At 39.0% G+C, this 26,551-nt stretch overlaps 1 protein-coding gene across 3 annotated transcripts in view; it reads left to right on the forward strand.

Annotated features, from left to right (window-relative positions):
* The window catches only part of SHROOM4 (shroom family member 4), a 215,017-nt gene that overhangs the window by 99,246 nt on the left and 89,220 nt on the right, over positions 1 to 26,551 (forward strand). For 2 of the 3 annotated variants that reach the window (XM_030846648.2, XM_030846650.2), the window contains exon 2: positions 5,079 to 5,230. The exons of the other annotated variant lie outside the window; for it this stretch is intronic. In XM_030846648.2, coding sequence (XP_030702508.1) covers positions 5,079 to 5,230 — 152 coding nt within the window. The remainder of the gene's footprint in view (positions 1 to 5,078; positions 5,231 to 26,551) is intronic. 3 annotated transcript variants of the gene reach the window in all.

Here is a 26,551-nt window from a genome sequence, read left to right on the forward strand (position 1 = left end):
AGTTCCATATAGGACTTACTATTTAGAACCATGCCTACTTACATCTTTTTAATTGGGTGATGTTTTTGAATTCTCATTTATTTGAGAGAGGTTTTTGTTTTCTGTTTTGCCTTTTGGGAAGCTGGGGTAAGGTAGAGAAGATGAAATTAGGAACAGCAATTTCTTATTTTTCAAATCTAGACTACTTTGGAATTTGGGAGGAATTTTAAAGGGAGAAAGTTGCTAAAAGAAACAAGTTAGGGCAGGCAGTTTGTCTGCAATCCAGGATCAGACCGTTGAAAGTCATGGCAAAGAAAGAGATCACAGAGGTTTCAAAGCCTGTATCTCCCTTTTCCAGGTCACTCTGATTGATCTCTCCTAGCATGGTCAGATTCTAAGGGCTACCAATGGGGTAAGAGAGGGCAGATCAGAAACAGCCCCCAACTTGTGGTCTGTTCAAGTCAAACTAAGTTTCAGAATAAGCACAGACTTTATTATTTGATGATCCTACTTCCTAATAAGTTAAACTTCTCAAAGACAGATTATCTCCATCTCTACATTTTCTCTCTATTGATTCCCCAGAAAAGGCCAAATTGCTGAATTGGTGTCTGGAGTGTCACTAAAAACTTGAAAATCTTTCAAAAAGTGATAAAAAGACATTCAGAGGATATACTTATTTTAAAAAAGCAATATAACTATTGTATTCTAGGTGGACCTTTTCCATTTATGTAGTAAAAAAAATCAATTCATACAATTAACTATGTTATTTGCCTTCTTAGACAATGGACACGCTGGTGGAGGTAGGAGAACGGGCGGGTACAGTGGTCCCTAGGTATCCGTGAGAGATTGGTTCTAAGACCCCCACGTGGATACCAAAATCCATGGAAGCTCAAGTACCTTACAGGTGGCCCCCCCTGTGCATGGGATTTTGCATCTGTGGATTCAGCCAACCAGATGAACCCGTGGAATGCCGGAACATCCTGCGGAACATGCGCCGTGGCATAATTTGGCCAGAAGCTCCTAGAACTGGCCAACAAAGTTTCAGTTAATGCCTAGTTTTTCCAATAAATTTATTGTAGCAAGCAGAGGTATTCACAATCATGCCATTGACTTTTAATACTGCTCTTACACTATTGTAATAAGCATTCAATACTTGCTGGTTATTGTTGCAGATGGTATGTCTCCTGCTGATGCATTTTTCCCCCAAGATAAACCTGGCTTAACTTTTCTTTCCTTCACTTTCTCATATTTCCTAGTTTAGTCAAGAGACCCAAGCAAGTATCTGCTAGTATCTTTTATTTAGTATAAAAGCTACTAGAAAGCCAGTAAGTACTGTTAGGTCCATTTTCCTTTGCCTTTACTCTCAAGCGGCCAATTTGTCACTTTGTTGACAGTTATTAGAGCACTTCGTGCTTCATAGAAGATCCACCAAAAATTTCCAATTCATCAGCTCATTAGCACAAAATGGGGCTTCAGGAATCTCTTTCTCTCAGTGTCCCAACTGTGCTTTTATAAGTGTTCAAACCTTGATGGACCACTCTGAAACAATGGATAAAGACCACAGGGAAATGAGAGATGGATGTTGATTAGTTTCGAAGGAGTGAAACGTAGGTGAAGGCAAAGCACAGTGGGATTATCTGTGTCAGCAGAATGGTAATGCATGACTTTGCTAACTGTACACAGGTCACTGAATGTCAGAGCTCCACAGGTCGTCAGAGACCATCTAGTCAGACCCCCGCGTTTTACCAGTAAGGGTGAAAGAGGCCAAAAGAGGGGAAAGGGACTTGTCCAAGGTCAATCAGCTCTTCCCAACTTTCCAGGCAACAGCTGGCTTTTGGCTATATGACCTTTATGCAATCAATTTTCAATTACTTGGACCACTCACTGCTAGCCCAGCAATCACTTGGATAATCCAAAATGACACATAAGTTAACCATCGTTTACATTGGGCTTTGTGGTGTGTGTTTATACTGACATTCCAATGCGTCTGGGTCCAATCTGAGAACTCACAACACTTCAAATGAAACAAGAAAGCCACCCTGAAGGGCTGATTCAGGAAGAGCTGGAAAGTTGACCAGCCTTACTGAATGGACAGCATCAAATGATGCTATACAGCCCTCTCAAGAAGGACATGTTATTCTCAACATGTTTGTTGATTAACACCTCTTCTGTGCCCCAGCCAGAGTTACGAGTGGCACAGTGGGAAGGGGAAAAAAATCTTTTATAGGAGAATATACATATTGTTTCCCCTTCCTTCCTTCTTCCCTTCTCCTCCCCTCCCTTCTTCCTTTCCCCTCCCCTCCCCTCCCCTCCCTTCCCTTTCCTTTCCTTTTCATTCCTTTTCCTTGCTAGAAAAATGAACAGCTGCTTTATCTTCTATATAAACAAATATGTGGTTGAGCCATCGACCTGGAGAACTGGCTATCAGGATGCCAAACAATAAATGGAAGACATGCTGGATCCCAGGAATCTAGAGGTGGAGGGGGGAGGAGGAAGACCTGTGAGCAATATTTTTTAAAAGAGTCCAAAAGTTAGGAGGAATAAGAAGGAATCTGTTGTATAGCTCAGTAAATGCCCTGGGTTTGGGAAAGGGCTAGTTTGGGGTATAGTCCAAGAGCTCTTCAACCAAATGGAGTTTCATTTCCTGATCTGGACCTGTCTGTACTTTGGGATTTGGTGCCATAATTTGCTGGTTTGTCGTCTGCGAACCCTCAAACTTGTGCTAAAATGGAGTTATTATTATTCATGTTCTGAAGGTGATGCTGCTGGTGACTGAGAAAGGGCATGGAACAGAAAAAGGGGCATGGACAATTGGCTTGAGGCTATAGTCCAAGAAAGAGTCCCTGCAAGGATTCAGATAGTGGCAAACAAAGTGGCAGTAGGGAATGCAAAATGCCTGATCTTTTGCTGCAGCCATAATTAAGCATTTTAGTTTAAAAGGTACCCCTCTTTCATTTTCTGGTCTAGAATAAACAAATCTTATTGATGTAACAAAGTGCTTAATTAACCTGAGGTGGTACTTAATATCAATACATATTGAAGGAAAGACTTGCCACGGTTAACAGTAATATGGATAATTGAGTTATATGAATTTAAAAATGGGTAGAGTGAATTAAGACTAATGTACATCAACAGGAAATATCTATTAACATTCATTAGTTAGACTCTTGTTTGTGGTTCTTTGTTAGCCTAAGGAAGCCCTTTCAAATGGCTGATGATGCCTGTTGAAAGTCCTGCCTGATGCTGAGGGCCTTCCATGGATGCCAAAGGAATGAATCATTCAAACAGAACTTCTGAAATTCAAGTACAGCGCTTTGCTTCTTCTTCTTTTCTTTTGGTAGCAGTGACTGTGAAGTAATAATGATAATGACAATGGAAATAAGAGTGTGATCCTACTTAATTTGCTGAGAGTTGTTCCCCATTTACCAATATTGGCTTGTTTTGTCTCGAGTGGTGGCCCAGGTATTGGAACAAAGGTATATATATATATTCAATGTCACTTGGCTAACCTATGATTTGTCAGACAAAGGTTAATTTAAAAAAATTGTTGGGTTAGCAGCAATAAATTTAATAACAGTCTGTGATTTAACTCAGAATTTCAATTTATTTGATGGGATTTTTAAAATCCTGAATTAACATATTTTTCTGAACTCAGGAGGTCTCATCTGCCAAATTGCACATGAGCTGGCCAACCTAAAGCTCAGCAATATTCTAACTTACATGGTGTGGGGATAGATTGGAGGGATGCTATAAAGGACTGAAAGAAAGATTGGAACAAGAGTAGAAGTAAATGTAAAAACACCTGCAGCAAAGACCAGCCCTTAGTTGCGCCATTTAGAACCTGCCTTTCCCTAAGAATTGTATGGTTTAATCATCCTCAAATCTTTTGCTTCTGAGAGAAACAAACAAACACCTCTTCCTGATTCCATTAGTGGGTTGGACCTTTTTTCACCTGCCCAGCTCCATGGACATATGAACTTTAGATGGTAACCCACCCCTGAATCTGGGAGCTATGTGTACTTTGTTCATTTCTGTATCTCTAGCACTAAGCACGTTGTCCCCTGCATACTAGAAATTAACCAAAATCTTGAGGATGGATTAATGGATGGATGAGATGACTCCTACCACCATGGATGGAATTGATGTTCCAATAGGTGGAACTCACCTTTGTAGTAGAAGAAATGTCACATACAAAAGTAGCCGTAAGTAAGGATCCTTGGGGGAACATTCTGCTTTGCTTTGCTTTTGCCTACCCTAGTGGCTATTATTTCTTCCTTTGCTTTCAATGCCCACGCCCCAGCCTGACTACATTCCTGCCAAGATTGCCCTTGACCAATGGAAATACTGTAGGCTATGGTGGAACAGTGAACACCCATGTTCCCAGCATTTGGTCAGTGCCCACTGTCAACAACATACTTGTTGAAGAGATATAGATAAATGATCAGTTACTTTGTATCTTTTGGATTTGCAATTCCACTCACAGAAGGTTGAGCTGGAAGCCACCTTCAAGGTCTTCAGAGTCAACCCCTTGCTCCCAGATCCTTCACATACTAACAACCCTGTGAGGTAGGGTTGCTTAGTATCTGTGTTTCACATATGGGGCCATTGAGACATGGAGATGTTAGGTAACTTGCTTGGAGTCACAGAGCTAGGAAGTACTAGAGCCAAGATTCACACTCAAGTTTGTCAGACTTCAGAACCTGCCCAAAGAGAGAAGGACTTGCCAAAGGTCATTTTGCTGAATCCTAGTTCTTCTGGCTCTAATTTGTGTGCACAATTTGCTATTCCATGCCCACACTGTGGAGTTCCTTCGAACATCGTTTTCTTATTTAGAAGTACTTGTCTCCCCAAATGGACTGTTGGTTCCTCCAGGGCACAGATTGCATTATATCTGTGTTGTTTTCTTCCTCAAGGGCTTGCCCAAGATTTGCCTTCAGTAAATAATGGCCTATAATCAGCTTCTTAGCTGCTCCCTGGAGGGTCTTGGTGCCATCCCCCAGGACTATTTGTGGCTCAGAAGTTGGGAGGAGCCAGGAAGTAGAATTTGGGGGAAGGAATCGCCTCACCACCTGCTTTCTTTTTTGTCCTCTGCAACACAGATTGAAGATGGAGGCAAGGCAGCCTTGTCGCAGAAGATGAGGACTGGTGATGAGCTGGTGAATATCAATGGCACACCATTGTATGGCTCCCGCCAAGAGGCCCTCATCCTCATCAAAGGCTCCTTCCGGATCCTCAAGCTGATTGTCAGGAGGTAAGGCACAGGGAGATTTGCTATTAGGTGCAGGAGCTGCTGAAACCACTTGGTTGGTAGAAAAGCCTCAATAGAGGCATGTCTCTATCAATATCAAGGAAAGAGGTGTTTCATGTGAACAGAATTTTGCAGACAACTGAAGCAGAATGGCATAAGAGAAAGGGCCTTTGGTTCAAATCCTGGCACTATCTCATACTACCCATGTCATCTTGCATAAATTTATTTTACCTCTGAAAGACTCACTCTCCTCATTTGCTTTTGAGAGAACTAAATGACTCAATACACACCAAGGGCCTACCTAACCCAGTGTTTTTCTGTATCCTCCATCATAAAAGACTGCCACTGCTGAACCACATAGATTTAAAGAGATCCTACTCCCAGCCATGGTAGGCACTCTGGAGGCTGTGGCAAACTCTAAGACAGGAAGCCTGCCCTTGAGGAGTGTACAGTCTAACAGGGGAGAAAAGACACACATAAGACAAATTAATTAGCAATACATTGTTTTAAAGAAAGCCGTAAAGGAGATTCCACAGGGCGAAGGGTGATTGTCAAATGAATTGTTCAGACAGAAATTGCTATTAGAGTTCAAGAGAAAGAGAAAGCACGTCAGAAGAGATGGTTAGGGTAAGACTTCATAGAGGAGGTAGAATCTAAGCTAAAAAACAGGTAGAATTTGACAAAGAAACCATCAGGAGGGGAAAAGCTTTCTAGGTAAGTAGAGTGGCACAAGCAGGAGGAAGACAAGGACATATTTGGAAGATAAGGACAGTCATTCTACTGCTGCCAAAGCATCCACCTATAGGTGAGCTTACCATAGGTCTCCCTTTCATTTTGCTGCTGTATCTTTGTTCTCTACTCCTGGAGCTCATACTTCTCCCTTTCTGTTAGTTTCCTTTATGTTATACACATGCCTAAGTTTTTCCATCTTAATTATTTTTATTAGAAAAAATTTTGTGTCTTCCTGTATTCATACTTCCCCCTCTGGCTTCTGCCCCATCTTCTTCTTTTTGTTCATATCCAGTCTCTCAAAAGGCGAGTCTATACTCACTGTTTCTACTTCACCTACCTTCACCTACCATTTAGCTTTCCACCCACTGCAGTCTGAATTTGACTCCCAGAAGTCCACTGAAACTACTCTGTCAAAATATATGTATTACCTCCTATTTGTCAGAGTCAATGGGTTATTTCTAGTCTTTATCATATATGACTTACATATGGCGTTTGACATTGTTGCTCTGGATTACACCCTTCTTTGTGAAACTCTCCTGCTTTCAAGATACCCCATTTCCTTGTTCTTTTTCTATCTCTCTGTTCACTTTTTAAAATGAGGTTCCTCTACCACCTGCCCTTCCTCTGCCCATCCCTTAAATGTTGGTGTTTCCCCTAGTTCTACCCTTTCTAATTTCATCAATATACCATGGAAAATCTCACCCGGTCCCCGAGTTTCAATTATCATCTGTGTGTGGATGACTAGATCTCTAATGCCCCAGACCCCTATAACCAACTTCTACTAGACATTTATACTTAGATGTCTCAGAAGCATTTCACACAAAACATGCTCAAAACCTAATGCATCATCTTCTTCTCCTCGCAAGCTCCTTATCTCAGTGACTGGGACCACCATGCCCTTAGTCAACCAAGCCAGAAACACAGAAGCCATCTTTAATTTTTCCGTTGTTCTCCTGCTCTATATGCAAATGATTTATCCCGAGGAGAGAGTACTTAGGGGGAAAGATTTTGAGTTAGTAAGGGTGAAGTTTTATAGGATCCCATTGATTTATTATATTACTTGCTGCTACATAAGACTAAGCCATGCCTGCCCATGTACCTAGGTAAGAGGTGACATGTTAAATAATGTCTTATACAATAGACACATTGTCACTGACTCAGTATTGGATAGGTCATAGTTTAGGTTTTAAATAAGGCTTCTTAAACGGGCAGATTGGTGAATTTAGAAGTTTTTGTTTTAGAATCAGATAGACACATGTATGCTACTTCCTGGTTCTGTCACATGGGAAATAATAGTTCCTATATAGGAGGATGATGATTAAGTGAGGCAATTTATGTAAAATGCCTTTAACATAATAGGTTCTCAGTGAATTTCAGTCCCATTCCTTTCCCTAGGGTATAAAAGAAGCATAATTGGTAACCAAACACCATTATGAAATAAGGAGATCATCAAACTGTATTGTGCTTTGCAACCTAACCTTCAGAGACAAGATTTGCTGGGAAACCATTAGGGGTGAAAAAGATCTGACAGGAAATAAAGCCCCTTGAGAAATATTGGTTATACAGAGGTACCAGCACTTAGAAGGAATGTAGACATGATCCGTATTGGCTTCTGAACCAGTCCTAAGAATGAGAGTGTTCAGGTGTGTCACTCACTCATCCTCCCTTGGTGAGCTCCATGTCTTCTTTCTCCCTGCTGTGGTGACATCTGCCACTACCAATCACTTAAGAGTGGCTATAATTATGGCCTTGGAGATAATCGGGCCCTTTGGTTTTCATGGTGTGGCAGGTCCTATGGCTCCCAGAACCTACGTTGTCTACCCTTTCAGCTTCTCCGTCTCAACCCCGATTGGAGGAGGCGTTCAATGACATAATTTATTAGGTGATGCTGCCCTCTTGTGGAAAACTTAACCTTCACCTATGGACTACCCTGGGGATGGTGTAGGACATTATTCCTTCTTTCCTGGTCCAAGTTATTCTTCTAATTTATGAAAGAGCTCTCAGCACATAAAAGAAATGTGATCTCCATGAAATTTAATATTTAGCCTAGTGTTTTATACTAAGGTAGAAAGTCTTTGGTTTGAGTAAAGCAATCAACTGACAAAGATTCAACACTGAGCTTTAGGTCTGAGCTTGAGTGTTTGTGGATGAATATAAAGAAGGAACTTCAGAAAATGGCTTATTCTGAAAAGCCAGCCCAGCTCTTCCTCCTATATTGCTCTTTAGATAATGGTTAACTAAGTCATAAATCTAGGTGTTGCCCTCAACTCTTCTCACTTGCCTCAAGCCACTTCAATCCAAGTTATTCCAAGTCTTGATTATTCTACTTGCTAAAAACCTCTCTGTAGCCCTTGTCTTAATCCAATTGTTCATCATTTCTTACCTGGACCATTGTAATAGTCTTCTCACTGGCTTCTAATCTTGTAGTCTCACCTCCTTCCAATCAATCCATTCTCCAAATAAGCATCTAATCATGTCACTTATCTATTTGAAAAAAAGAAAACAAAACAGGACCAATAACCATACAATCACATTGGTCCCAAGAGATAGAAGATACAGACTATATTAAGGATTTGTATTCATGAAACCATTCTTTGAGGGAAAAAAAGGATCTAAATATGTAAAGAAAAAACCTGCAATAAAAGAAGAAAAATTATATAAATGTCTATATGGGAAACTTTAACATAATTTAACTATATCAGATAAAGTAGACCTAAAATATATACTTTAAAAGTTTGAAAACCATAATTCATAGGGTCTAATTAATAAATGTCAAAAACTGTATTCTATAGACAGTGAATACACTATATTTTCAAATATTCTGGTAACATTTAAAAAAATGATCATTGATATGCCACAAAGAAAACCTTTGCAAACTCTTGCAAGTAGACACACTTTCTCTGTTCTCTGATGATAATGTAAAACTTTTATAAACTTGAAAACAAATTTAAACAAAAGTCTTCAACTGCATGAATATTTCAGGACACAATTTATATGCAAGTATTAGCTCAAAGAAACACTGGCAGACTAATAAAAAATAACAAAAACGAGATCACGACTTATCAAATCTTTGAGAGCAATATTCAGGAGTAAATTTATAGCCTTAAATATTTCATTATTAAATATGAAGAATGAAATTATGTGACTAAGAATCCAATATAATATGAAGCCGATGGGTAGGGTTTTTTTTTAATGGGGGGATGAATTAAGTAGATAAGCCTCTAGCAAATTTAATCAAGAAAACAATGATGAATTATAAATAAAATTTAAGTGATAAATGGAATATAAGAGCAAATACAAAGGTTTCTTAAATTATAGGACACTACTAAATTGTACCTTAATAAATTTGAAAATCTCAGAGAAATTTAAAATATCTAATAAATATTAAATGGCAAGCATTATTGAGAAGTTGCAAACTAAATGGACCTGTAATTGTAGAAACATAGAAAACAATCATCAAAGAGAAACTTCTACAAATACTTTAAGGTCAGATGTATTTACCAGCAAGTTCCTTCAAACTTTCTAGGAATAGACAAATTCAATTCTATAGCAGTGTTATACAGTTGAACATCTTGAAGAGTTATTCACATTGGTTTTGAAGGTAGCATCACTCTGATACCAACATCTGACAAACTGCTCCAAAAAGAACATTCTATCCAATTTTTTTTTTTTTTTTTTTGCGGTATGCGGGCCTCTCACTGCCGTGGCCACTCCCGCTGAGAAGCACAGGCTCCGGATGCGCAGGCCCAGCGGCCATGGCTCACGGGCCCAGCTGCTCCGCAGCATGCGGGATCCTCCCAGACCGGGGCACAAACCCGTGTCCCCTGCATCGGCAGGCAGACTCCCAACCACTGCGCCACCAGGGAAGCCCTCTATCCAATTTTTGAACTTAGATGGAAAACCTATGAATGAAATTCTATCAAATCTACTTCAGTAATGTTGGACAATAACAATTCATTGCAAATGTTAAAAGATAATTTTTAAAAAGATAAAATCTTAACTCATAGCGATAGAAAAATGCACGTGTTGAAGATTTTTATTTAACAGTAATAAGGATATTGTAAGGTGTTACAACCAGTTCAAAGGATAAGTCAAAGAAGCACAAATTTAATTTAAAAGTAGACTACATTAACCAATGAGGAGCTATAAGGAGAAATATATCCCATTCACAATAGCAACCAAACACATACAATTCTTAGAAATGACCTTAGTAGGAAATATGTATGAAAGCAAGAAGTTGTTTATGCTGGAAATTACAAAACTGTCCAGAAAGAGAAAATGTGTAGACGCTATTTTTTATCACATGGGTAAAGTCTCAGGGCACTGTTGTAATGATAAAATTAAGACACAATTTGATGGATAGTATATACACATGCCCTGGTTTAGGCATGCTTTCCACAGACAACTTCTAAACCATTATTCTTCTAAACTCACACAAAAATCCCTTTTGAAATTCAGAGAAGCAGGCTTTATCATTTTCATTTCCTTACCAATGTCATCTATCAGCCTGCAGGTCATTCTCCCACTTCTGTTTTATACTTTGGCACCTGCTTCACCATCATCTTCTCTACCCCAGTTTCTGCTGTCATACTGAAAGATTTCATTGTTCTTGTAAAGAATCACAAACTTTAGTCTTATGGGTCCTTGATCTCAACTTCAGAGATAAACCCTTCTATATCAGCAGCTCACTCCCCTGACTGTACCATGGACTGTGCCAACCTTTCATTCAACAAATATTTATTGAATGTCTAATCTAGGCTAGAGTCTGGTGACTCAATCATGGAACCCTGACACCTTCCAGTCTTTCTCCATTGGAGTTCCTTATCTGAATCACAGAAGAAAGAAAATAAGTTGAGTGACCATTATCTCAGTTTTCCCAAGGATGGCACATAACTAGGAGTGTGCTAGATGCAGAAGAGAGAAGTTAATTCATTACATACAATGGATTCTTCAGGGCTGTGTTTCTTACTGGCGAGCATCACTTAGAAACTTGTTAGAAATGCAAATTATTGGGCATTACCATAGACGTACTGAATCAAAACTCTGAGGGTGGTACTCAGCAATATGTTTTAACAAACTTTCCAGGTGTAAAGCTTACAGTTTGAGAACCACTGTCTTGAGGGCTTCGGGCTTAATTCTCAGGAATCAGCTGAGAAAGACTAAATTCAACTCTCTGATAACAACCTTACTCCTTCTAGCTTTCACATACCCCATTCCCTTTACAGCTGCTCTTCAATATCTAGCCCTCAAATATCATTTTCCACTATTCTGTGCTCACGACTATATCTCTAGTTCTGATCTCTCCCCAAAGCTCATATGCATAGCAGCCTGGTAAACATCTCTACAGGAAAACCCAGCAGGAACTGAAAGGCAATGTGTGTAAATCTGAACTCATTATCTGGTTTATAAAACTCTCTCCCTTTCCAATAGCAGTTGGTGGTACTTTCATCCATCTAGCCATCCAAGTGAGAAACCTGAGTCATTTTTGACTCCTTGTTCTCCCTCACTAAGCCATGTTGATTTAACCTCTTAGACACTTCCAGAATTTACACTGCTCACTCCATTTTCACCACTATTGCCCTTCTCATCTCTCCCCTGTACTATTTCAGTAGCCTCTTGACTGTCTCAGATCTGTCTGCCAAGGTGTTGCCACAGAAGTAAATCTAAAATACAGATTCAATTATATTAATCCCCTCCTGGAAACTTGTAAGTGGCCTTCATTGCCCAGAGGCATGGTAAATAAGACATTGTATATCTTCATCCCTACCCATACCTGCAACTTCATCTGACACTTGTCTTTTGTGCTAGAGCAATACCATTCCCCAAGAATTTCATGCTGTTTGTCACCTCTGACTCTGATCATTCTCTGCTTTCTATTGGAGCATACTTTCCTCTTCCTTTCCTTAGTTAATGCCTTCATATTGACCATTAAGATTCAGCTCTGGGGATGTTTCTAGGGTACTTTCTTTGATGCCTTGGGTTGAGTTAGGTGAACTTTCTCTGTCTCCCATAGAACTCTAGTAGGTTTTATCACATTGTGTTGAAATAATCTGTTTCTATGTTTATCTTCCCCATTACACCAGACCAGGAGTTGGCCAACTACAGCCTATGGGCTAAATCCAACCCACCACCTTTTTGGGGATGGCTTGCTACTAAGAGTGTTTTTTAAAATGTATTTTTAAATGGTTGGGGAAAAGAAAGAATAGGATTTTATGACATGTGAAAATTATATGAAACTCAAATTTCAATGTCCATAAATAAAGTTTTATTGGAACAGAGCCATGCCTATTCATTTACATATTGTCTATAGCTGCTTTCACACTATGATGGCACAACTCAGTAGTTGTGACAGAAACTGTCACAACTGAAAAGCCAAAAAAATATTATTTTGCCCATTACAGAAAAAAATGTGCTGACCACTGGACTACAAGAACCATGAGGGGAGCGGCTGCTTCATATTCATTGTTGTGTCCTCAGCACCTAGTACACCTTATGGCACATAAGAAGGACTCAGAATTTTTTTTTAACATCTTTATTGGAGTATAATTGCTTTACAATGGTGTGTTAGTTTCTGCTTTATAACAAAGTGAATCAGTTATACATATACATATGTCCCCATATCTCTTCCCCTCTTGTATCTCCCTCCCTCCCACCCTCCCTATCCCACCCCTCTAGGTGGTCACAAAGCACCGAGGTGATCTCCCTGTGCTATGCGGCTGCCTCCCACTAGCTATCTATTTTATGTTTGGTAGTGTATATATATCCATGCCACTCTCTCACTTTGTCACAGCTTACCCTTCCCCCTCCCCATATCCTCAAGTCCATTCTCTAGTAGTTCTGTGTCTTTATTCACGTCTTGCCCCTAGGTTCTTCATAACCTTTTCTTTTTTTAAGATTCCATATATATGTGTTAGGATACAGTATTTGTTTTTCTCTTTCTGACTTACTTCACTCTGTATGACAGATTCTAGGTCCATCCACCTCACTACAAATAACTCAATTTCGTTTCCTTTTATGGCTGAGTAATATTCCATTGTATATACGTGCCACATCTTCTTTATCCATCCATCTGTCGATGGACACTTAGGTTGCTTCCATGTCCTGGCTATTATAAATAGAGCTGCAATGAACATTTTGGTACATGACTCTTTTAGAATTATGGTTTTCTCAGGGTATATGCCCAGTAGTGGGATTGCTGGGTCGTATGGTAGTTCTATTTTTAGTTTTTTAAGGAACCTCCATACTGTTCTCCATAGTGGCTGTATCAATTTACATTCCCACCAACAGTGCAAGAGGGTTCCCTATTCTCCACACCCTCTCCAGCATTTATTGTTTCTAGATTTTTTGATGATGGCCATTCTGACCGGTGTGAGATGATATCTCATTATAGTTTTGATTTGCAATTCTCTAATGATTAATGATGTTGAGCATTCTTTCATGTGTTTGTTGTCAATCTATATATCTACTTTGGAGAAATGTCTATTTAGATCTTCTGCCCATTTTTGGATTGGGTTTTTTTGAGATGGAGCTGCATGAGCTGCTCGTAAATTTTGGAGATTAATCCTTTGTAAGTTGCTTCATTTGCAAATATTTTCTCCCATTCTGAGGGTTATCTTTTTGTCTTGTTTATGGTTTACATTGCTGTGCAAAAACTTTTAAGTTTCATTAGGTCCCATTTGTTTATTTTTGTTTTTATTTACATTTTTCTAGGAGGTGGGTCCAAAAGGATCTTGCCGTGATTTATGTCATAGAGGGTTCTGCCTATGTTTTCCTCTAAGAGTTTGATAGTGTCTGGCCTTACATTTAAGTCGTTAATCCATTTTGAGTTTATTTTTGTGTATGGTGTTAAGGAGTGTTCTAATTTCATTCTTTTACAGGTAGCTGTCCAGTTTTCCCAGCACCACTTACTGAAGAGGCTGTCTTTTCTCCACTGTATATTCTTGCCTCCTTTATCAAAGTAAAGGTGACCATATGTGCGTGGGTCTATCTCTGGGCTTCCTATTCTGTTCCATTTGGGGTCCTTTGTGTTTCCATACAAGTTATGAAATTTGCCAGTGGTAGTTTGATAGTGATTGCATTGAATCTGTATATTGCTTTGGGTGGTAGAGTCATTTTCACAATGTTATTTCTTCCAATCCAAGAACCTGGTATGTCTCTCCATCTATTTGTATCATCTTTAATTTCTTTCGTCAGTGTCTTATAATTTTCTGCATACAGGTCTTTTGTCTCCTTAGGTAGGTTTATTCCTAGATATTTTATTCTTTTGGTTGCAATGGTAAATGGGAGTGTTTCCTTAATATCACTTTCAGATTTTTCATCCTTAGTGTGTAGGAATGGAAGAGATTTCTGTGCATTATTTTTGTATCCTGCTACTTTACCAAATTTATTGATTAGCTCTAGTAGTTTTCTGGTAGCATCTTTAGGATTCTCTATGTATAGTATCATGTCATTTACCAGCAGTGACAGCTTTGCTCCTTCTTTTCCGATTTGGATTCCTTTTATTTCTTTTTTTCTCTGATTGCTGTGGCTAAAACTTCCAAAACTATGTTGAATAATAGTGGTGAGAGTGGGCAACCTAGTCTTATTCCTGATCTTAGTGGAAATGATTTCAGTTTTTCACCATTGAGGACCATGTTGGCTGTGGGTTTGCCATATATGGCCTTTATTATGTTGAGGAAACTTCCCTCTATGCCTACTCTCTGCAGGGTTTTTATCATAAATGGGTGCTGAATTTTGTCAAAAGCTTTCTCTGCATCTATTGAGATGATCGTATGGTTTTTCTCCTTCAATTTGTTAATATGGTATATCACGTTGATTGATTTATGTATATTGAAGAATCCTTGCATTCCTGGAATAAACCCCACTTGATCATGGTGTATGATCCCTTTAATGTGCTGTTGGGTTCTCTTTGCTAGTATTTTGTTTAGGATTTTTGCATCTATGTTCATCAGTGATATTGGCCAGTAGTTTTCTTTCTTTGTGACATCTTTGTCTGGTTTTGGTATCAGGGTGATGGTGCCCTCGTAGAATGAGTTTGGGAGTGTTCCTCCCTCTGCTATATTTTGGAAGAATTTGAGAAGGATAGGTGTTAGCTCTTCTCTAAATGTTTGATAGAATTTGCCTGTGAAGCCATCTGGTCCTGGGCTTTTGTTTGTTGGAAGATTTTTAATCACAGTTTCAATTTCAGTGCTTGTGATTGGTCTGTGCATATTTTCTATTTCTTCCTGGTTTAGTCTCGGAAGGTTGTGCATTTCTAAGAATTTGTCCATTTCTTCCAGGTTGTCCATTTTATTGGCGTAGTTGCTTGTAGTAATCTCTCATGATCCTTTGTATTTCTGCAGTGTCAGTTGTTACTTCTCCTTCTTCATTTCTATTTCTATTGATTTGAGTCTTCTCCCTTTTTTTCCTTGAAGAAGACTCAAGACTTTTTTTTATACATCCTGATGTAGGGAAGTAGGAAAGTAGAGAATATGAGTAATTGGTCCACTTGATAGTTTTCATGGTCACCTAAATTGGCGTATGAGATTGCATTCAGTCTCTTATGGATATGGTTATTTGTGAGCCTGTTTTTATCTGATCAGCTCTAGGTTCACTGATGAAAAAAAGCCAAAAAATCTAGTTTTTTTCCCTGCAAACCTGATGTCCAGATCTTCTACCAACATGATTAGGAGAAGGAACCATATTTTGGGGCTTTGTCCAGGCTACCTGCCACCCTCTCTAGCTGATCTTTCTCTGTTGTGATTATGCCTCTGCCATCTACAGTTATTAAATGGAAGGGGTTTAACTGTTAAAACTCATTAAAACTGTATTTGTCCTGTCATGTATTAATATACCAAGGATAGGCGGAGCTTCACAGTTGACACAGTGTTAGAGAAGTCCTGGAAAGGCAAGAGATGGAAGAATCGACATACTATTATAAAACAGGGATAGGTAAACTATGGTCTGTGGCAAAATCTGGCCTGCTACCTGTTTTTGTAAATAATGTTTTATTGGAATACAGGCATTTTCATTCATCTACATGTTGCTTTTATACCACAATGGCACAGTTGAGTATTTCTGTCAGAGGACATATGGCCCTCAAAGCCTAAAATACTTACTACCTGGCTCTTTATAGAAAAAGTTTAAAGCATCCTCCAAAAAGAAGCATCCTCCAAAAGGAAGGTATAAACATCCTCCAAAAAGAAGACCTTGAGACTATCTAAAGGTTAAAAGGACTGAAGGAGAACCACCACTGTCTACAAGTGAAACTGCATAAAAAAAAATCACAGAATGTTTAAACCAACAAACATGTGAGGCCAACTGATGAATTCTTGAGATTCAATTATTCTTTTGAGTTTGGGTGATGATGTGGTTGGTATAAGGCAAAATGAATTGTATTTGTGTTCATACAAGTATGTGTTTGCTTGCTTGCTTCCTCCTATTCAAAAGATATACACACTACTATATATATAAAAAAAACAAGGACCTACTATATAGCACAGGACCTATATTCAATATTTTGTAATAATCTATAATGGAAAAGAATCTAAAAAAGAATATGTATGTATGTATATATGTATGTTTATATATATGTATAGATACACACACACACACACACACACACACATATATATATATCTGATTCACTTTGCTGTACACCAGAAACTAACACAACATTGTAAGTGAACTATACTTCAATAAAAAGATATATATTTTAAAATTTTTATTAGAGTATAGTTACTTTACAATGTTGTGTTAGTTTCAGGTGTATAGCAAAGTGAATCAGTTATACATATACATTAAGAAAGATATGTATTGAGTGCTTCTATAATCTAGATAATGAGCTAACTGCTGGGGATACCATAAAGAATAAAACAGACACATTCCCTGCCCATATGTAGCTTATAGTCTATTGTGTTTGACCTTAGCATGACTTTGAACAAGTTTACATAACTTCTTTTAGCCATTCTTTTCCCTCCTGTATAATCAGAATGCTAATGCCTCTTTTGCAAGTTTGTTATAAGGATTAAATGAGATTTTATATATATACATTTTCCCAAGTCATTCAAAGAATATTTATCGAGTGCCAACTATATTCTAGGCACTATTCCAAGTATTGGTGATACAGCAGTTAATACAGTAGATTTAAAGAGAAAATCTTGCCCTCATGGAAATTGCATTTTAGTCAAATATATGAAAGTACCTGAAGCAAAGTAGGATTTAATGATTGTTCTTTTCCTTTTCCCAATAAATAAAAAGATGGCAGTCCTTATCCTTCAGTACTGACTTTAGCAGGGAGTACAATACTGGTTAAAACTATGTCACACAGATTTCCTTTTAATGGCTAGCACTTTTAACAACATAGATGAGGTGTTATTATCAATCATAATAATAATTTTCAACCAGAATAATCATTAGGTTGGATAGCACAAGTTGTGAAAAACAACTAGTTCCAAATTGGTTTACTTCTCGTTCCTTGCATGTGCCTCTCTGCCTTTTCTATGTTGTTCCTTGACCTAGAAAGTTTTTCACCTTTCTCTGCTGAACCAAAGACTGGCCATACACTAAAGTCAAGCTGCAATCAAAGGAAAATGTACTGTCAGAGCTAAAAGAGGTCTCTCTAATCATGGTATTTAGCAACCCCATTTTATACGTGAAAAAAATGCCCAGGACAGGAAAAGACTCTAAGTTCACATAGCTTAGAAGTGACAGAGGTAGGACTAAACAAGCAGCCTCTGCTTACCAGTTAAGCATTTGTTTCACCATTTTTGGGATGTCTCACATTTGCTACCACCTCTAAGAAGCCTTCCTGCACTTGAGGGAGACATCATCTTCTTACACCCAAAGTACCTTCACTGTCCTAACCTTTACCTTATCTTTTCCCTCTGCCAACTCTTTTATGAATTGATCCACATCCAAGTGTTTCACCTCTCTCCTAGATGCAGGAGACTGCCAGATACCTCTGCCCAACTTTACCTTCTTTCTGACCCGCAGACTTCCATTCCAAAGTGTGTATTACCCCTCACCCAACTTCCCCACCTAATATCTCTATTTCTGACCATGGCATATTTCCCACCCCTGTAAGTCAAGCTCACAACTGTAGAATTCTCTTCCATTCCCTTTTTCATCCCCAACAGTCCCCAAGCCCTTTCTGAGCTTCTTCTGCAGTGTTTCTAATATCCAACTCATCTATCTCCTTTGCCTTCTTCCTGCTACTGCCAGGGACTCATTACCTCTTGTCTGGATGCCCTCTAACCCATTCTCTGCAATTCTGCCAAATGAATCTCCCTAAAGCACATCTATGTATTCATTTCAATCAGCAGTAATTGTGCTCTGGGTAAACCTCATGAATTATGAGATCTCAATTGTGCTTAGCCTGGGTCATGTCATTCCCTTTCTCAAAAAAAAATGCAATTGCCTCCAGAATTAAGTCCAGCCACTTCATTCCAGCATTGAAGACCCTGTATAGATGGGTCTAAAGGACTTTTTTTCTATCCTCATCTCCCTGAAACTCAAGGGATATGCATTTGAAATGTTTATCTCCTCATTTGGACATACCCAATTCTTTCACTTGTGGCCTGGTCCTCATTCCCCTCTACTTCCTGGAGAAATTTTGCACTTTTTATTCCCACTCTCCTTTTTTCACATATTATCAGCCTGTTATCCTTCTCTTTGCCCTGAGTCCACCCTCTATGTCTGCAAACCGGCTCAGATCTTTCCCATCTTGAAAATAACCTTTGTCAGACCTATGTTTATCTTTAGATATTACCCTTTTTTTCTTTCATAGCTAAATTACCTTGTCTACACTCACTGTTCCTACTCTTCCACTTTCCATTCACAACACAACTCATAAGAATCTAATTCTGTCCCTCACCATGTTCCTCAAGTGACTCTGGCCAATATTACCAGTGACCTGTTAATTATTTAAAGCAATGAACTTTTTCCTATTCTTATCTTACTTCACCTCTGCATTAGTATGCTAGAGCTGCTATAACGAATGTACCACAAACTGGGTACATTAAAACAACAGAAATTCTTTCACAGTTCTGGGGGCTAGAAATCTGAAATCAAGGTGTTAACAGGGCCATGCTCTTTCTGAAGACTCCAGGAAAGAATCTTTCCTTGCCTCTTCCTAGTTTCGGGTAGTCGCGAGCGACTCTTGGTGTTCCTTGGCTTATAGGCACATCACTTTAATCTCTGCCTCCTTCTGTGCATAGCATTTCTTTGTGTCTGCGTCTGCATGGCCTTCTTATAAGGACACCATTTATTGGATTTATGGCTTATCTTAATTTTGTATGACCTCATCTTAACTAGTTACATCTGCAAAGGCCCTATTTCCAAATATGCTTGCATTTTGAAGTTCTGAGTGGACATTAATTTGGGGGGGATCACCATTCAACCCAGTACAGCCTTTCCTCAGTACTTAACACTGTTGAACACTGCTTCCTTCTCAAAATTTCCTCTTCCTATGGCTCCAGTAATACTATATTTCCCCTATTTTTTCTTTGTTTTTTTTCTTTTCTATTCCTCCACTCCCCTTAAGTATATATTCTCCAGAATTCTACACAAGGTTCTCTACTCTTCTCACACTGTACAATCTGGGTGATTTTAATTCATTCTCATGATTTTACTTAGCAAGTAAGACTTCTAAATATCTCATTCTATCCCATACTACTCTCTCATATATCCCACTGCTTTCTGGATATTTGTATGCCCCCACAGATATCTCAAAATCTCCACATGTATGTATTAAATTTATTAACCTCCACCTCCAACACCTGACGAAATCTGCTTCTCCTCCTGTGTACCTCTGTATAAATAAATAGTTCCCAGTGAACTCAGTTTTCTCAACTACTCAGTTCTGTATCTAATCGACCAAGTCTTGGCAATTTTTACCTACTGAAAATTTCTCACATTTCTCCTCACTTATGTGTTCACTGCAATAGTCCCTCAACTAGTTTATCTACCTCTAGTCTTTCCATGCTCTCCACCTCCTGAATTGAATCTTCTCCACTCTACAACCAGAGTCTTCTTTTTAAACTTGAATCTGGTTATGAAACCCTTACTCACCACAACCCTTCAAGCTTCCCTATTATGTTTAAGATAAAATCCAAACTCCTTAATTTGGTTGAACAAGGCCCTTTAGAATATAACCGTATTTATCTCCACACAAGTTTCCAATCTATGCTATGCCCATGTTCAACTGCAGGTACTCTCCAACTATAACATCATCGCCCATATCTCTGTGTCTTTTCACATTCTGCTCCTTCCTGGCATGATGACTGCTCCCTCCTCTTGTTTGCTTAGCTAACTCAAGTTTTGACCAAGGCTTTGCCACTTGTAAGACTCTTTCCTTAGCTCTTTCATCCCTGGACTGTATTAAGTTTTCCTCCCATAAACAACACCCGCTGATTTCCTCTGTCTAGAACTGCTTGTTCTATATTGTAACAGCCTGTTTACTCATCCATTTCCCCCTATGAATTTTGGGTGGTGTCCATGTGTTATGTATCCTTGTATCTTTGACATAGCCATCATAGTGCCTAGCAGGGATACAAGTTCAATACTCATCGAATAGCTAATTGAATTGAATGAATGTGTGCCAGGCAAGGGCAATCAGGGTTACCAGAGTGAGGATTAAAAGCTGAGAATCCCAGGAGTGTTGGGTTGTCAGACTTCCAAATACTTGAAAATTGAGGTGGTGGGTTCAAGAAAATAAATATGAGTCAAAGATGAGTCCAGAGTTTCTTGCTTAATAGGCTAGATGGAGTTACAAAAACTAGGATTTATTGAGTCCCTACTAGACACTGCACATTTGACCCAGTATTTTATATACATTATATCAGAAGGAAGTAAAATAATGAGCTCAGTTTCTATTAAAGCTCAGTATCTATTAGATATCTATCATCTATTAGAGCTCAGTATCTATTAAGACCTCTTAGTAGAAATGTCCAGCAGTCAATTGTAATTATAAGTCTTGGGTATAGAAAAGAAATAAAGATGCAATAATTAGATTGAGAGTTAGTTGGGTAGATTGTAATTGAAACCTTGGGGGATGTGGGAGGGATCTTCCAAAAAGGGCAGTATAGAGGGGAAGGGAAGAGGGATGGACAAAATCCTGGGGGACGTATACTTAAGAGCTAAGCACAGGGAGAGAAACCCTTCCTTCCTTCCTCCCTCCTTCCCTTCCCTTCCTTCCTTCCTTCCTTCCTTCCTTCCCTCCCTCCCTCCCTCCCTTTCTTCCTTCATCAGACAAATATCTACTAGGGCCATACTCTGTGCCGGGTACTCTTATAGGAACTGGCGATATACCACGGGACAAAATAGTTTTTTTTCTCATGAAGCTGATACTCTAGTGGGGATAGAGGAAGTACACAATAATCACAAACAAGTAAACATATTATATAATATCAGTTTGTGAGAAGTGCTATAAAGGAAAACAAATAAGTGTAAGAGCATATAAAATGACAAAGTGTGGATATAATGGGGACAGAGGAGGCTTTAGCTAGTTCAGGGAAGGCTTCTCTGAAGATATTTGAACTAAGAATCAAATGATGAGAGACAGGCAGCCATATAAAGATCTGGGAAGAAGAGCATTCCAGGCAGAAGGATATCAAGTATAAAAGTCCTTAAATGGAAAAATACATGATGTATTCAGGAATCAGAAAGAAAGCTACTGAAACTAGAGTGTAGTAAGCAAAAAGGAGCATGAAAGGAGATGAAATTGAAAAGGTAGTCAGGAACACAGTCACATAGGGCCTTGTAAGCTCTGGTAAGGAGTTCAGATTTATTCTAATTGCAGAGCAAACCTGTTCTAAGCAGGACAGCACTATGATTTGTTTTGCACTTGGAGATGAACACCCTGGCTGCTGTATGGAGAACAGACTGTAGGGGGCAGAGAGGAAGCAGGGAAATTTGTTAGGAGGCTAATTAATTCAGGCAAGAGGTGGTTATGGCTTGGCTTGGATTTTAGTAGTGGAAATAGTGAAAAGTAGTTGGATGTGGAATTCGTTTTGGAGGGCTTGTTAATGGATTAGGTTTGACTTGGGCAGCGTTGTGGTATGGAGTGGGTAGGTAAGGAATAAAAGGTTCCTTGGTTTTGGCCTGAAAACCAAGGTGGGAAAACTGAAGTAGGAGAGACTGGAAGAGGAACAAGTTTGGTGAGTGGTAAGAAGGAATAGGAAATAAATAGCTTGGTTTTATACATGTTAAGTTTAAGATGTCCATTTGACAGCTACATGCTAATATTTACTAAGAAATGACATAGATCTCAGGAAGTAAGTCAGTGTTAACTATTTTAATTTTAGAATCACCCTCTGATAAAGCTTTGAGACTAGATGAAATCTCTAATGGGTTAAGTGTAGACAGCAAAGAGGGGAGGTCCTTGGACTGAGCCTTGGGGTACTCCAATATTTAGAGGTAGGGCAGATGAGCAACCAAAAAAAAAAAAAAAGCTGAGAAATGGCCAGTGTGGTAGGAAAAAACCAAAAGAGAATGGTGTCTACAACCCAAGTGAAGAAACTGATTAAAGGAAGAGGGAGTAGTCAACTGTGTCAAATGTTGATGAGACATTGATTCTGAGAATTGACTATTGATTTTGGCAACATGGAAGCAATTGGTAACCTTGACAATGGACTGTTGGAGATAAAAGCCTGAATGGATTATTTCATTAAAGAATGGGAAGTGAAGATAATAATAAGTCCCTACGAGTTTAGCTGTGAAGGGGTACGGAAAAGTGGAGTATTAGCTGGAAGGGATTTGGGATCAAGAAAGGGAGATTTAATATTAACCATCTAACTATTTAATATTAAATATCTGACTGCTAATGGGATAATCCAGTAGTGAGGGAGAAATAGTTGGTGTAGAAAATAAGGGATAATTTCAGCAGCAAAGTCCTTGGGAGGTCTGAGCAGAAATGGGGGCTTGAACTTTGATTTTAAAAAATAAGCATAATGATCTATATTAAGAAGAGGTAAAGCAAGGTAGGTTGGTAATGAAGTGATGGAAAGATGAGGATGTTCTCTTTTCAATACGTCTCTTTTTAAATCAAACATAAGGGGAAGCCATCAGCTAAGAGTGAGAGGAGAAAAGGGGTGTAAAAGAGAAAGAAAGGACAATCAGAGATGTAGGAGACATATGGGAGAGTGGAAACCAAGGGCAGGGGGAGGATTTCAAGAAGGAGCAGGCCATCGATCAATAATGTTAAATGCTCTTGCATTGAAGTTGTATGAATATTGAAAAGAGGCTATTGGGTTTGCTAATTAGATGACTGGTTGACGTTGGCAGAAAAGACTTCATTAAAATATTAGAGGCAGAGGCCCAATTTCAGTGAAGGGTAAACAGGATATAAGGAACTGTATTTGTAAACAATATTCTTTAGTAAAGGAGGTAGGCTCCTAGAGTAATGAAAATAAAAACAAAAATAAACAAATGGGACCTAATTAAACTTAAAAGCTTTTGCACAGCAAAGGAAACCATAAACAAGACAAAAAGCCAACCCTCAGAATGGGAGAAAATATTTGCAAACAAAGCAACAGACAAAGGATTAATCTCCAAAATATACAAACAGCTCATGCGACTCAATATCAAAAAAACCCCAAAAAACAAAAAACAATCCAATCAAAAAATGGGCAGAAGGGCTTCCCTGGTGGCGCAGTGGTTGGGAGTCTGCCTGCCGGTGCGGGGGGCGTGGGTTCGTGCCCCGATCCAGGAGGATCCCACGTGCCGCGGGGCGGCTGGGCCCGTGAGCCATGGCTGCTGGGCCTGCGCGTCCGGAGCCTGTGCTCCGCAACGTGAGAGGCCGCAGCGGTGAGAGGCCCGTGCACTGCAAAAAAAAAAAAAAAGGGCAGAAGACCTAAATAGACATTTCTCCAAAGAAGACATACAGATGGCCAACAAACACATGAAGAGATGCTCAACATCACTAATTATTAGAGAAATGCAAATCAAAACTACAATGAGGTATCACCTCACACCAGTTAGAATGGGCATCATCAGAAAATCTACAAACAACAAATGCTGGAGAGGGTGTGGAGAAAATGGAACCCTCTTGCACTGTTGGTGGGAACGTAAATTGTTACAGCCACTATGGAGAACAGTATGGAGGTTCCTTAAAAAACTAAAAATAGAATTACCATATGACCCAGGAATCCCACTCCTGGGCATATATCCAGAGAAAACCATAATTCAAAAAGACACATGCACCCCAATGTTCACTGCAGCACTATTTACAAGAGCCAGGTCATGGGAGCAACCTAAATGCCCATCAAAAGACGAATGGATAAAGAAGATGTGGTACATATATACAATGGAATATTACTCGGCCATAAAAAGGAATGAAATTGGGTCATTTGCAGAGGCGTGGGTGGACCTAGAGACTGTCATACAGAGTGAAGTAAGTCAGAAAAAGAAAAACAAATATCATATATTAATGCATATATGTGGAATCTAGAAAAATTGTATAGATGATCTTATTTGCAAAGTAGAAATAGAGACACAGACGTAGAGAACAAACGTATGGATACCAAAGGGGAAAGTGGAGTGGTGGGATGAATTGGGAGATTGGGATTGACATATATACACTATTGATTCTATGTATAAAATAGATAACTAATGAGAACCTACCGTATAGCACAGGAAACTCTACTCAGTGCTCTGTGGTGACCTAAATGGGAAGGAAATCCAAAAGAGAGGGGAGATATATATACGTATAGCTGATTCACTTTGCTGTACAGTATAAACTAACACAACATTGTAAATCAACTATACTCCAATAAAAATTAAAAAAAAAAGAAAAGGAGGTAGGGAATAATAAGTTGGAGAGAACGTTCTATTTATCTTCTTTATTAGACTGTGAATTCCTTGAGGAAGAGGAATATGTCAGATTCACATGGTATACCTAGTAACTTATACAGGATATGACACTGCTGGTTTTCAATAAAAGTTGAGTATGTGAGTGAATGAATGAATTCTGTACCCAGATAGAGTCAATGAAATCTTCTAAGATGTTCTTTTGAGAAATTGGATCTGTTTTACTACCCTCAAAACAAGTGGTTGGAAAAAATAGCTAAAGAGGTGCTTCTGTACCCTAGAGGAATAGAAGAATTGAGATGACAAAGGAGGAAGTTCAAATGCAATCTGTGGTGTCTGGACACCCACACCACTGCCCAGTGTATAGGTGGAGACCTGGAAGGTCTGACCCCAGAACTGCAGGAACTTAGATGGTGTTTTCTGCATAGGGTAGGAAATACGGAGGTGGCTAGAAGTTGTGACGGGGCTGCAGAGTTTCCTTTGCCGATGTTAGCTTAAGAATCAGCCAATTGACTCTTGGGGAGGGGAGGGAATAGGGTGTGATAGCCATATTTGAAGGGTATAAATACAACAACAAATGAGGAATTGCAGAGATTGGGATCAGGGTTGATCAGAGCATAATTAGATGAAATCAAGACAAGGGATATTTTGGCTGACTATCAGAGAAGCCATCTTGACACTGAAAATTACTGGATTGTGGGCTAACCTTTGAGAGGAAATAGTGGAAACCCTGCCACTGAGTCATTTATAATTATTTACAATTAGGCAGGACAATGTAGTTGAGAAATAATGTGGCATAATACAAGGAGTGGTTTTGCTCTGTTCCCAGAGGGATGGACTGGATATGACCTAATAGCTTTTTCCTACACTAATTTGGTTGATTGTGTCAGAGAAAAAACTGGTTGATCATTTTGTTTTCCTGCTGTTGAGTGACTCATACCTGAGTTGACCACAGGGTTATAACAAAGAGAATGTCCATTGATTAGGCAGGGACAGAATATGGCTGAAGACAGAATATGGAATGGGGGGCCAAGAGGTTGGAGGAGAAGACAAACTTCTTCAAAACTTGAAGAGTTGGTTAGGAACAGGTAAAGCTCCCTAAAATTAAGGCCTTGTGTTGTTTACCATTGATTTCAGGACATGGATCCAGAGCCTGGAGTATAGTATTTGAGGAATAAATAGCTGATGTATTAATTAATGGCACCTTGGGAAGAACACTTAGGAACACCAGTATAATACAAGCAGTGGACTGATAGATTGAACATGTTCCTTAACATATTTGAATCAGCTTTCTCATTTCCTTTTCAATGGGTGCTTCTGAGGATGAAATAAGAGCATGTAGATAAGATGCTTGGCATTTAGCACCTTAAAAAGTATTAGCTCTAGTTCCTCTTTATTTTTCCAGACTCAATGTCTCCCAACAAGTCAAACTTTCTGTTTATGTTTTACCACATTGGAATAAAGAAACTTATACCTTTTCTCTTAAAAAATCGTAGATATTGATGTTAAAACAGCTTAGCTTAACATTAACCGACACAGCAGGCAATTTTAGAGCAATTTTTAAAAACAATAAACAGCTAAGGCACTATCGGGTATGATACTCCTTCACTTTGCTTTTATCAACTCAAGCCCAGATCTTAATGCTAACAAAATAAAAAAGCTCTCTGGCAACATGTCCTCATCCTTGGGACTGGGTCAGTATCCAAAACACCCGGGGCTGCCGCTCTCAGTGATTAACTGTAATTCACACTATGTTGGCCACAGATAAGCTGCTCCACTGGCCTTAGCTGTTGGAGCTAACCAGTG

The sequence above is a fragment of the Globicephala melas genome, chromosome X, assembly GCF_963455315.2.
Source record: "Globicephala melas chromosome X, mGloMel1.2, whole genome shotgun sequence".
Taxonomy (NCBI): Eukaryota; Metazoa; Chordata; class Mammalia; order Artiodactyla; family Delphinidae; genus Globicephala; species Globicephala melas.